Source organism: Camponotus floridanus, unplaced genomic scaffold (assembly GCF_003227725.1).
Source record: "Camponotus floridanus strain SB8 unplaced genomic scaffold, Cflo_v7.5 scaffold97, whole genome shotgun sequence".
Lineage (NCBI taxonomy): Eukaryota > Metazoa > Arthropoda > Insecta > Hymenoptera > Formicidae > Camponotus > Camponotus floridanus.
The window spans coordinates 450,625-464,910 of NW_020229868.1; the positions used below are offsets into that span (position 1 = coordinate 450,625).

At 30.7% G+C, this 14,286-nt stretch overlaps 2 protein-coding genes and 1 long non-coding RNA gene across 4 annotated transcripts in view; 1 reads left to right on the forward strand and 2 right to left on the reverse strand.

The window, feature by feature from the left end:
- Positions 1-14,286, forward strand: part of LOC105248709 (protein-tyrosine sulfotransferase) — a 322,406-nt gene that overhangs the window by 76,067 nt on the left and 232,053 nt on the right. Inside the window, exon 1 of one of the 2 annotated variants that reach the window (XM_025415101.1) lies at positions 8,335-8,593. The exons of the other annotated variant lie outside the window; for it this stretch is intronic. The gene's annotated coding sequence lies outside the window, so the exon portion shown is untranslated. Of the gene's footprint in view, positions 1-8,334; positions 8,594-14,286 lie in introns of those variants that run through there. 2 annotated transcript variants of the gene reach the window in all.
- Positions 1,866-6,184, reverse strand: LOC105258393 (gephyrin). Its single transcript, XM_025415092.1, has 15 exons — positions 6,022-6,184; positions 5,712-5,946; positions 5,601-5,648; positions 5,448-5,510; positions 5,288-5,347; positions 4,745-4,822; positions 4,592-4,627; positions 4,374-4,427; positions 4,037-4,297; positions 3,899-3,965; positions 3,677-3,785; positions 3,228-3,506; positions 2,957-3,090; positions 2,402-2,586; positions 1,866-2,327 (listed from the first exon to the last, which is right to left on the reverse strand). Exons 1-15 carry the CDS (start codon positions 6,156-6,158, stop codon positions 2,106-2,108), a joined length of 1,968 nt encoding a protein of 655 aa, XP_025270877.1. The 5' UTR covers positions 6,159-6,184; the 3' UTR covers positions 1,866-2,105.
- LOC112639884 lies at positions 6,370-7,687 on the reverse strand. The gene is made up of 3 exons (XR_003123717.1): positions 7,588-7,687; positions 6,954-7,104; positions 6,370-6,513 (listed from the first exon to the last, which is right to left on the reverse strand). It is a non-coding gene; the product is annotated as an uncharacterized LOC112639884 (long non-coding RNA).

Consider the following 14,286-nt stretch of genomic DNA (forward strand, 5'->3'; position numbering starts at 1 on the left):
ACATAAACATGCAATATTCCGTTGACAGATCATCAGCTGTTGAGTAAGAGAGATTGGGGGAAGATTTGGCATGCGATCTCCTTCGGCTCCTTCTGGGTAGATTCGATTCGATTATGTACTCGTGATTGGTGTTCTAAGTCGCGCCGAAATTATTGGATGGCTATGCGCATATATGATGGATGACCTGACGTCACGATCCTAATGTCAACGTTTTGATTACCACCTCCGTCTTTTAACTTTGGAATTCATTTGACATCTGTTTGTTTCGCTCTGTTTTGCAGTCTTTTTTTCTACATTCCCCACTTTGAAACAAATTTTTATTTATATTTGCTATTAGGAACGGCAGAAAGGAAGCAAAATGCAAAGAATCTAAATAAAACGGAGTTTTATAAAATAAGAAAAAATATTAATGCAAACACATGACTCGAATATTAGAATAAATTAAAAGAGCGATTCGACTTTTGTGATATTAATCTGATTTTATCTTTCTTTTTTTCTTTCTTGTTCTGTTGAAACAATATTATTATAATTTCTTATATTTCATTTTAGAAATTTTAGGTGACATTTTATATGTTGAATTATAACATTGCAAAGATTTGAAACATTTTTTAATGTGTTATAAACATCATTACTAACACATATATGATATGGTAAAATATAATTATTAATGTATTTTAGACACAAATATATAAAAATGTCATATTTTATTGATGACAGAAATAATTTCAATGATAAAATGATAAACAAAAGTTATCATCATGTTACACAATACATATAATGGGAAATTAAAATTACATTATGACACTTATACTCAAAATTGAAAGAAAGTATATAAATATATATAAACATTTTTTTCTGAAATTTCATTAAAAAACCATCAGTTATCAATGTTAATGTTTAAAATGTTAATAATATTAATATTTAAAAGCATTAATAATTTTTGAAGTATAAATCTTGCAAATTAATTAAAGCACGTTTTTCGTACAAATGAAATTTTAGAGAACCAAACGACTTATTATATATTCCTCAATTTGAAATGTCTTGACAGAAGTCTTTAATAGAATTTTAGTTGAAAGTTGAATTACCAAGTTTACAATAAGTCGTGAAGCAATAAGTTGTGAAACAATAAGTCGTGGAGTTTAAAATCTTTCAGTGACTCGTCCTTGCTAAAGAGAAAATGATTTCAAAAGTTTCACATAAAGCAACGTAATGAATCAAATTCTTTTCACCAATTACGAAATATATCTGTAAGCTTTCTTTCTTATACATTGTTCAAAAATTATTTTATTCAATATTGATAAGTCCGGTAATAACTCTTGTGTATAGGTAGAGCGTGTTAATAAATTGAATAGAAAAATCCTGTTTACCATTTTCGATGATTATTATCAGACACTCCGTATATATATATGTAATAATAAATGTATTTTATATATATATATATATATATATATATGATGGTATATATAATATTTAATTTATATAATATATATATATGTAGAGTATGGTACACATATTATGTAATATTATATAGTACAATACATATATATATGTGTATATATATATATATATATATATTTATGTGTGTGTATGTGTCTGTGTGTGTACATAATTTCGAATATATATAATAGAATTTTACTTGGAAGTTGAATTACCAAGCAATAAGTCGTGAAGTTTGAGAAGCTTGTAATCTTTCAGTTATCTGTCTTCGCTAAAGAGAAAATGATTTTAAATTAAATTTTACATAAAGCAACGTAACATATCCATTTTTTTCTCCAATTAAAACGAGATATATTGACAAGCTTTTTCTCGTACACAACATTATTTAAAAGTTGCATTATTCAAATTATAAAATAATTGTTTTCTTCAATATTAATATATACAAGATGTGTCCAATAATAATCGTATCACCTCTCGTGTACAGGTGGACCGTGTTAAATTGAATAGAAAAGTTTTGTACTATTTAGCTATTTTCGATGGTTATTACCGAACACTTTAATTATAAACATATATACATATAGTATATACGTAATCGAATATACCTAAATGTACGCCATTGTTTCGTCATAAAATGCTATTGATGATAATCCATTAGAAGCGTCTGTTAACTATTTGATTGGATACGCAGATACAAATGACTCACACATCACCTTCTGATCCTCTGTTTGTGGCGGCAACAGTAAGAGCGCATTAGCGGCTTGACTGCTCAATGACTTATCACTGTCGAGATTTTTTCTGCTAAAAGCCGTCGCGAAATTATCCTCCTCATTCCATTTTAAAGTCGCCCATACCGCTCTAGGACGCGAATGCAAGACATACCGATCATGTATCTGCAATATGATTTATAATAACATTATAATTATATGCGCACATATCTCTTTTCATTTCAAATTTTGAATCTTACGCGAGCTGGAATTTGGCAAGGGGTCCCGATGCGGTGCAACTTCTTCAAGATAGGTAAAAGGAATAGATGCGCGGAAACGGAAGTAGACACTGGATTTTTAGGAAGACATACAAGATACTTCAGTTTGTCCTCAAACTTGCATGTTGCGAACGTTGTCGACTTTCCCGGTTTCAGAAATACATTTCCTGAAAAAATATATGTATACAGGGTCTGACGAAATTCGAGGATAATAAAATTGCATGAAAGTTTGAAACATTAAATTTGATATTTTTTATTCCAAGAAATAATTTTTAAATCATAAAGAGTAATTTAATGCTAAATTGTCATTTATATTTGAGTTTAAATTTTTATATCTTAAAAATTGCTACTTGTATGGAACTGATAAATATTTTAATAGTTTATTTATTTATTTATATTTATTTATTTTAAACTTTTATACTCTAATTTTATTATTTTTGAAATTTTTGAGACACTTTTTATGTATAATTCTATATATCCCAAAGAGCCACGTCTTTTTATATTTTTTGTTACTGCAGTGTTCAGAAATAAAAGTACCAAAATGTATAGTGGCGTCAAAGTCATTCTTTAAAATGGGCTTCAATAAATCATTATCGTTCGAGCAGCCTATTGTCACGAGTACGACCACTTGCTTTAAAGCGTCTTTGATTTTCATCTTTATAGGTAGTATACTGCGAAATGTCAATTATTAATTTTTCATTTTTTTTGTTACATTAATCATAAAATAATAAAAATATTAATCATTTGTACATTAAATCAAATATAATGAGAATGGCAAGAAATACGTAATAAATATCGATGCACTCACTCATCCGTCACAATTCCGAAATCCACTATCGAATTAAAACCTTGATCTTTTAATAGCGCGATTAGGCTTATTCTGTTGCTATCATAAACATATCCCGGTCTTAAAGGCTCTCCAGGTTCCTCTAATAAATCTCCAATTGACAATATACCTATGGATACAGGTTTAACGACTCGAACTTCTCTACGACCCGTAGCCGCCAAAAGTCCTAATTCCGCTGGACCGATACGTGTGAATGGGTATATAATTACTTTCCCTTTCTGTATATCGTTACCGATATCTCTTTAAAATATATAAAAAGCGTTCACATAAAAAGGAAAACAACATTTCAAGAGATAATATTCAAAAATTATATAAGAAATTTAAAAAGATAGTATTTCGAAAAAGACTATATATATATAGAAAAATATATAGAAAAATATATATAAAAAAATATTGAATTTTTTTCATACTTAATATTCTGCCCGAATTCTGGTTTAATCTTTATCATAATTAAATCATTCTCGTGATCATATACTATTATTCGTTTTACATCCTTAATTGGCACAACCGCTGTTGCTCCTGGAATCAAATACAGAAATAATAATTAATTCTGTACTGCAAATAGAGAGAAGCATTAATTTGCAGAGAGACTCGTTAATTGTAATTAAATTAGTTTGTAATTAAATTATCACCGTTAGGTACACGCGCTCCGCTCTTCACATACATGCATGTCCCAGGAATGAGAGATATTGGATCGGACTGCAAAAAATTTTTGTTTAACTCTGGTCTATTGTTGTATATTTTGTATAGCTTCTAACATCACAACTTACTGTAGTTTCGCTCAGTACTACTCTTCTGCCTTCACCATCACTTGCCAATACTGCGTATCCATGTTTAGTGGCACATCTAAATGCTGGCACATCGTAATCGGAATATACGTGGTCGGCCAATATTCTGCCATAAGCATCATCTGTCCTTATAGAATCACTTAATGGTTCGTGTCTACCGTATTTTACTTTTCGTTGTATTTTCAACAATGCATCTTTTACAGCAATCATGGGATATTGTTGACAAATTATGTCTTCCTGTTTCTGTGAAGAAATTTAATTGTATATGCAATCTCGCATAATATTTCTTTTATCTTCTTTAATGTAACAAATAGCTCACCTCCCCCTCGACTTCAAGCAAAGAAGATTCCTCGTCTGGACTTGAGATGCTCATCTGTGAAGAGATTTAAAATTTCATTTATAATTTCATAAAATCTCTTTATTATATATATATATATATATATATATATATATACATATATATATATATAATAAAGATATATATATATATATATATATATATATATATATGTATGTTTAATATAGAAAATGATTTACCTCCTCCATCATTGATACATCAGGCGATGATGGTGTCTTGACAAAGCAATTACGATCATTAATTGTAAACAAAAATGGTAAAAAATTTTAATTGTACATAATCTTATAAAAATTTTCTTATCATTTCTAATATAGGAGATAAAAATTGCCTACCTCAGTTTTAAATGTCTCAGGCGAAGATGATTTCGCGCCAGTAGTGACTTCACTCGCAACATCCAACTGTAAAGGGATCTATAATAAAGAGAATTATAATATTAAGATTGTATACATGCAATTTAATTATTATAATTATAAGATTGCAAAATCTTATTTAAAATTTCTTTTTTTCTCTTGTTTAAAGTTTCTAATAAAAAAATATTCTACATGTTCTGCAGATAAAGCTCTAGGAAATGTTTCGTAATGTTTGGCGATTTGATCCAATTTTATCTAAAAAAATTTAAAATAATTAAAATTTCATAAAATTTCTTGTTTCCTGTTATTTCTGTTATTTCTAGAAAATAACTTTTCTGTAAATTTATCAAAATAAGATTGCTATAACGTTTTACTTTAATCTCATCTTCCATCTATAAAATGATCAAATTGTATGTAAACACAAGTGTGTGTGTGTGTGTGTGTGTGTGTGTGTGTGTGTGTGTGTGTGTATCAATTCTAAAATTTTTCGTTATTTCATTATATCTAATATAGAAAATACCTTACCATTTCCATCATTTTGCCAGGAGCAAGAGGAGATTTTTCCTTATTCATGTCCTTTTTTTCCTAAAAAAAGATTAAATTGCATATATGGTTTCATAAAATCTTTTTCTCTCTCTTTCCTTCTGTCATTACTTTATTGTTTTTGATATGAAAGATACTTTACCTCCGTTATAGGAGAGAAAAGAGAAACAACAAATTTACACATGTCATCCGACAAGTCAGTTTCCTATGAAGAGATATAATTGCATGTTTAATCACTTTTCTCACATACAATCTTTCACTCTCTTATTATTTTATTTTGATATGTAAGTCTTACCTTGTCTGTATATGATTTTTTATGGGATTTGATCTCATCTTTCTCTGCCTGTAAAAATATTTAATTGCATATAGAAAATTATTATTGTTTCTAAAGCAAAAAAAATCTTACCTGATTTGTATTATTTGAAGAAGATATAGTAGTTTCTTTTATAGTAGTTTCTTTTGAAGAAGATGGAGTAGCTTGATTTATTTTCTCGTTATTCTCTTCTTCCTCTTTTATTAATCGTTTTACATATTTAATCTCCATTATTGTTACAATTACATCAATGCATATTACTGCTTCTTCTTTATTGAAGCCAAATAAATTGATGATTAGCGTTTTTTTTAGAAGTCCACATATACTTCTGAGGAAATGCATTTAAATTGTTATATAATTTGAAAAATAAAAAGATATAAAGTATATAAATGTAAAACTTTACCGATGAAACTTGGGTTCTAATTTCGCCTTTATTTCTTCTAATATATATGCGTATCTTTCATTATTAATATGTTTATTCAAACTTTTTCCAACTTTTTCTATAGCACTATTTATATTTTTATTATATAGATTTCCCATCAAATTCTTATATTTATTAGAATAATATGGATGACCAATAATAAAAATAGTATCAACAAGTTCATTGCACCAAGAATTTATTTGTGCCTATGTCATATAAGTAAAGTAAAATATAATATATTGAACATAACAACATAACATAACAACATAACATAAAACATTAACAATAAAACATAAAAAGAAAATTAAAATTATTTAAAATATCTAGTTACCATCATGTTATTAAATAGTAGCAATGTATCAATTATTTCTCCGTCACATTTTAGCTTTATTGTATTTTTAATATAATCTATCAAACCGCTCATCTCTGTACTATATGCTGTTAAATCTTCCTGTGCATTTTTTCCGTTATATACTACGTAATTATAATAAAATTATTAATACTTTATATACATATATATATATTTGTATGCGTGTGTATGTGTTTTTGTTATACAATAAATAATTATAATAATTAAATGTTATTAATTTAGAAAATATATGATAAACACAGTCTATAAATTAGATGTATTTCTTAAATTATAATTTGATTCAAATACTTGCATTAATTGTAGAAAAAAGTAATTTTAATACATTAGAAAAGTAAATAATAGTTATGCTATATAAAATTATAATAACAATCAAAGATATTTGATAAGACACATGATTATATTTAAACTTCGCAGCGTACAAGTAATGAAAATATTTTATACGTAACGTATCTTTTAAAATGGGTTTTATAGCATATAAGCACATATTTTTTTCTACATGCATATAATATATTTTACATGGAAAATACACCTGTCACGTACATACCGGTCAAAATTCCGCATTTTATTTTTGCCGTTTCACTCATCTTAATATCTCTTTATGATGCTTGCTAATATGATGAGGATTTTTATCGTTCCGATCGTACATGTACTTGCTCTCAACCACCAAATTCTACGACTGACTTGACTTTGCTTCGCTATGAGAATAATATATCGATAGAAACTGTTTCGACGAAGAACTGTTTACATTTTTTCTTTCAAGCGTTCTTAATACACACGTCACACAAATAAAGGCAGAGATGACCTCGACTTTCGATTCCGAGTTTATATCACGCGAATATATATAATATTAAATCCGTTCGTCTTAATGTGAATTATTCGAGCGTTAGTTTTTATTAAATACGACAATATAAGAAGAGAGAACGCGAATGCCACTAAATAATTCTTACCCCTAATTATCAGCAAATATATTCATTCAATCTTCATTTAATATTCATTTAATAATGAATTCGTTTCTCTTGGAAATATTATAAACTGCGTAACATATTTTAAATATGGAGAAATGTTAATGTTTTAATGATTACGTTGAGCAATGGATTATTTTTAAAATTGTGTGGATTTCGCGCGCAAAAAAAAAAAAAGAAAAGCAAATGCTTCTCGCCACTCTCACGTCTTTTTACCTTTTCATGACATTTTGTTGAAAATATTTTCTCAGTAGTGCTGCTCGCGAGAGTTTGTTCAAACTTATCACTCTCACTCGTACGTTAATATATATTTACATTCTATGTATGCATACACGTTTAATATAAAATAGCTGATTACGTCACGACTGCCATGTTTGATTCGCCTAAAATGCAAGGAATCTCGGAACTGGACCACAATGTATCTGCGTCCAAAGTCGAGACATCCAGTGTTTTTGGCGTTGTGCGCGGTTATTTATAACATCGAAACGCTTGTGATAATTATTCACGTGATTACGCGATGGAGCATCGCAGATCGAAGGAACTCGATCGATGTGATTATGTGCTATGATAGTCATCGTTATTTACGAGACAACATTACGGTAACAAGAATCACTTTTAGCTCATCGTGTTCGATTACGATTTTAAGTAATTTTAATAAGTATAACTAATAAATATCGCTAGATAAAGTATAGCATCGGGAATGGCGAAGAAAGTATCGGGCGCTTCTCATATTTTGCATGTACGATCAAGGTAATCATCATTTAATCGAAATATCTCTTTTCGGAGTCGCTTTTAAAATCGAGAATATCGCAAGCGCGCGTACGAGACAACGTCATCTGTCAGTGGGAGACGCAACCGCAAAAGCTGCCGCGCGGTGCCACGAGGTGGCGCGCGACTCGCCCGTTCTCGCGGCGGCGTGACGACGTCGCGGTGACGTCTAGTCAGTCAGTAGCAGCTGACCGATGGGAGCGTTCGGAGGGTTTCCGTAACGCTCGCGTCCGTGCGTGTCCGCGTACGCTCGTGCGTTTTACAGTGACTTGTCGTGGCACGTCGCGAGTGATTCGAGGAATAAATTGACGCTACAGAGGATGAAGAAATTTGAAGCATCCTCGCAGCTTCTTGACTGATTGCGAAACGGTGAAAGGTTGCGCGGGACGAACCAAGACGTCATCGACCACGGGTCACAAGTGCTACGAAATTGCCACGATCAACGCAACACCGGGTGAGTAGAGATTGTTGTTTCTGCTCCGAATCAAAGAGAGATTTTTAGCGAGTATCTTGAGAAATGGTTGACGATAAAAATTTTTGTGACAAGTTTCGCGCTTATTCCTAGAATAGGATTGTCATATTTATACACGTTCGCGGGATTTATCGCGACGCGTGATTGTTGTTCTTTTTTCGCGTCGCATTGACATTATTCTTGCGACGAAGATGATGTATACAGTGTACGTATGACATGCGTCGCGCACGCGAAACTCGACGTTTTCACGACTCGAGGTGACTGACACCTGATGCGTCGATGACCATGCCGTGAATAGAAACGCGGAATCGCCGTCTATTAAATCGGCGACATACATTTCTGGAGAAGTTTTTGGCGTAAGATTCGAGTGTCGTTTGTTTCGTAAAAAGACAAATCGGCGCTAGACGTAACGAGTCTCGCGAAAATCGTTGCGAAACGTCACGCGACGAAGTCACCCTTTTCAAACGAGAAAAGACTCGAAATTGAGAGCGAGCGTCAGATGACGTAGTGTCCTTGCGCGAAGGTCGATTCGCGCAACGCACAATTTTCTGAAAATGTAGCGTTGAGTAAAAGCAATACACATTTGCGATTAATAACAATTTCAATAATTTTGCCAATGGATTAATGTGTATATATTTTATGTGTACGATAGCATATTTGTATTTTAAATCTCGAATGTTTCTCTTTCGATATAACGCTGGAAGAACGCGAATAGATTTTAAATTATGAGGTATATTTTGGGAATGTAACACGTAAAACACGAGTTATTAATAACGGTAACTGTAATACCATCTTGCATCTATAATTTCAAAATACAGTACATGAAAGAAAGAGCGAGCAAAAATACTTCTATATTTAATATAATATTCACATGTGTGAATTGATTATTGAAATATTAATTTATATTAATTAAATATTAATTTATATAAAATTGTTTAAATAATATTATTTATAAAATTGATTAAAAAATATATATTTCTTAACAATTCATAAAAATATATATATATATAAATATATATATATATATATATATATATATATATATATATTTCTTAACATATATAAATTAATAAATTTCGGAACAAAATATTTTTTTCATGAAAACAAGAATACAAATAAACATATATTATTTCTTTTTAAACATTATTATTATATATTATTTTTAAACATCCCGATATCTTCAAAATCTAAGTGTGATATTAACGTTCCATTTAAATTTGCTTCAGGTTAAACACTGAGAGACAATTTCTCTCATTGCATTGTTTATTTTCGTATCTCTGAATTTTATTTTATAAAAATTTTTTTTGTCATAATTATTTTATTGAAAGTTGATTTTAAATTTTACATAGAATAATATTTGCTCATGGCTAGTCTCATGGAAGTTTATCTATTTTGTGACAATATATTCGCATTGGCGTTTGCGATATTGATTTTTATTACACGAGAGACAAACTCACCGGAAAAATTACAGTTACTAGTAAAAAATCATAGAAACTAAAATCATCTGAGTTTTAATAGCGTTGTTTATTTAATTCATAAAATTTCTTATGAATCAGAATAGATTTTACTTTAGCACGTTTTGTGCTGGCAACCTGATAAAATATACTTTAAAATAAATGAATGATCGAAAATGTAATTGCAAACTTGATATTTAGCTAACTTATTAAATATAATCAAAACTTTATTATTTATCTAAATGGACTTTCTCAAAGTTTGTTTTCAATATTTAATTAGGATTACATTTAATTTAAATTGTTAATGTTATGCGATTGCGTATGTGTGTGTGTGTGTGTGTGTGTGTGTGTGTGTGTGTATATAGTATAAATATTCTGACATTTTCTCCCTCAAAAAATAGGTTGTAAATTCATTTAAAATTTTGTAATATTAAATTTTTATAATATTAAAATAAAATAAATGGACGGAATTTTCTAGCATACTCTGTATAAACGAAATTGAATTAATATAATAAAGAAATTTTGAGTATCTCACGATATGACTAATTCCCAGTGAGGAAATAAAGCTATTTCCATTATAATTATATTAGTATTTTTATAATTATATTAACATTTTGTAATTAATTTGTTACGTATATTGCAGATATAGGTATTGTGTAGAGCAGAACATACATATTTCAACGTACCATTAGTGCAGTGCCGTGCTAATCGATTGCATTACAAATCAAATATTTGCGTACGCTCTGTTTGTTAATTCCCTATTGATGTATCGCCGATAACTAGTTTAGTTAGTGATTAATTGGTTTCAAAAGCTAGGATTTAAATTTTATTTCAGCGGACAATAATTTGCAATATTTATTGTTTATCACAGAATTAATCCTTAAGTGGAAATAATATATACTCAATTATTTGACTGAAGATACATGTGGTGTCCGAGAAAAAAATTTTACATTTTTATTCTTTTAGATACATGATACAAAAATACATTTCTATTATTTTAATTTATCAAATCTAAAACAAAACTAAAACAACATATGTATATAAATAAACGGATATATATTTTATTTTCAATTTAAATAAATTATTACGAATTTTTATACAAGATTGATGCTAGAAAAATTCGAGTTAAGGCTAGATCGCAAAATTTCGCAACCATGCTTATTAATCACACGTGTTCATTAATTCATCTTATTAGACACTATTGTTAGAAACAAAGAGATCCTTTCTTGAGAGATGATTCAGTTGTAGATACGCATACGTATCTCTTTATCTCTCTCACGGAACAAAGTACACTTGTATCTTTCGCGGAAAAGTGCCACAAATTATTCTCAGAGCACCGCGAAATTAACCAAGCTTCTCGTAGCTAACACAGTATGAAAGATGCGGTGAAGCCTGAAACGACGCGCTAAATAAATATCAAGGCACCGCCAGGGTAAGTCAATATCATAAATGTTATACGAGCTATCGAGCAAAAACAATAGCGCAAAAACCGAAGGCGAAGAAAAGAGGAGAGAAGCGAAATAATTCAAACGGAATATCGCCGAGTCGTTTTCCGTAAGCTTTACCGGAAATTATCGTTTACTTCTTCATCGCCCTCGCTACATCCGCTATTAAAAAAGAAGCACTATTATACAAATATCTCATGTCATTACGGCTAATCTAGTTGCTGCTTATCGGAATATCCGCAGTTTTATGCGAAACGAGCCACGTTTTTTTTTCGCTCGATGGTGTTGAGTCACATATATGATTATACATCGACATTACATTAATTTCCGGAAAATGCAAGATGCATGCAATTGAAAGAAAGAATGCATTAATGTTTCCCTCGCGTTTTTTTTAGACGATAATTGGCCGCATTATTCAAGATAGAAATCTATTTATCTTTACGTGTCACGCATTTCAGTATGAATTCTGATTCTTTTCCCACAAGTTTCTACTGTAAATAAACTTGTTTCGAATATTACGGACCGTCTAAAGGGAACTCTGAAAGGGATTTTCTTAATGATTTGTACGACGCGGCGATTGTTCCTAATGACTTGCAACGTGTCGCAAAGTTTGTATTTTCGTCGGTCGCCCCTCTTTCATTCGCGTTTCGCGATAAGAATAATTAACTACTTTACGCGTATCGCATCCCGAGTAAGCTTGTCACGGTCGTGGAAATTATTTCTTATTCTCCTCAGCAGCGTCTTATTACGTTACGGTCTTGTAAGCCTTTGATAAAACTATACGGTACATGTTTACAACCATGTGTGCATAATCGTTTAAAAAGTCTCGTTACTCGTTCAAATTTACATGAACGGGTAATTCAATTCTATGCAATATCCGCCTTAAAGTAGAACTCTCTTTCATTCGATAATGTCAAATTGTTGATATACGAGTACGATGGTAAATAACGAGAATAAATCACGAGAATGTATTATTGGCTGTATAATTTAATCGCGAAATCGGGAAATGTATAAAATGTGATGTTGAAGCGAAATCCATTTATGTCTCTCGAATAATTTGCCATTGTCGGAACTTGAAGAATTTATCTGAAAATTGAATTGTAACAATGTGACATGTGTTATCCTGTCGCTGGAGTAATTATATATTATCAAAGTGTATGTGTACTGCGTGAAACTCGTTTTTGGTGATCGATTATCTTTGAGATCAAATTCAGGACAGAAAAAGAATTATATTTAGATTAATTATGATTTTTTTCGTAGCTATATATAAAATATAAAATATATATAAAATATAAAAAGCGTTTGGAAAAAAAAGAAATATGTGTGTCATAAAATATATGTCAGAATATTTATAGCTTTTAAAAATTGGCAAATAATTGGAAAATAGAATTTTATCGCGAACCGTCGAAAGCAAATTTTTACACAAATGTTTGAATATTTTGAATTTTTTTCTAACGTATACATTAAAATTATTATCGAAGAATTATTATCTATAACAATGTTTGATAAAGCTCGTTTTAGCGACTGATAATTTTTGCGATCAAATTCCAGATAGAAAAGTATTGTATTTATATTAATTATAACTTTTCTATTGTGTGCACTATATATGAAATATAAAATGCATTTGAGGAGAAAGTAAATATGTGTCTGTCATAAAATACACATCAAAATATCATATCTATTAAAAATTATGGTAAATAAATTGAAAATATAACAATAAAATTGTATCGCGAATCGTAAATTGTTTTAAGCGAATTTTTAAACAAATATTCAAATACTTTTTTTAAAACGCATACATTAGTCACTATTGAAGAATATTTGCATTACGCATATCGCATAATTATCTCGGCGGATCTTTGACGACGACGAGCGAAACGTTATTTTTGGTCGTTTGAATAATCGTCGCGAATATTCTAAGGTAATATCCGGACGAGATTAAATCCGGGCAATCTCTCGCCATTTTGAATCGTTAACGCGTATATACGCGAAAATCCAACAGTGTCCTTGTTTCCGGTGTTTGAACGCGGTGAAACCTGCCCATGAATCAAGGTGTCGCGTCGACGTGGATGGTCGCACTGGATGGAAGCGACCACGTCGCCTCTCTGTGAACCGGCGATACGAGGATACGATCCTGCACCCGATACATGGATTCACCCCCGACGCGCCGGGGAAACCTCCCCGCGCGTCAAGGATCAGGGGTTGTCGAGTAACTTGTTGCGGACGTTTGCGCGTCTCTTGTACCCGGTCGTCGACGGATCGAACGTCATGCTGCGCCGGAGAAATAGCGGTTATTCGGGTTAACGATACCCGCCTGTCTAGATCTTACCTGTGAAAGGAACATAACGGGGAGAGCTGATGAGCCTCCGGTTATCTAGACACAATGAAACGCATATTATGTGAGCGTAAGCTGACGGATAGTAATGATATACCTGTTATCGATTATCAGGATTTGCAAAAATACAGACATACAACACATACACGTAGTCACACATACACGAGAGATATGATATGATACGAAAGATATAAGTGTAAGGAACTGTCGTTTTAAAAATACAATAAAATAAAATAGGGTATCTATTCCTTAGGAAAGCTGGAATTTTTAGGGATTCCGAGATTTCTTTAAAAAAAATCTCTCTTTGACAATTTTTCTTTTATATTGTAAACGGTCGGCAAGCCAAGTAAATTATAGGTATATTGTCTTTTCTTTACAAATTCAGTATCTTAACAAAATATTATGTTCCTTTTGTGATATTGTATTATTCTTTATTGTAATTTT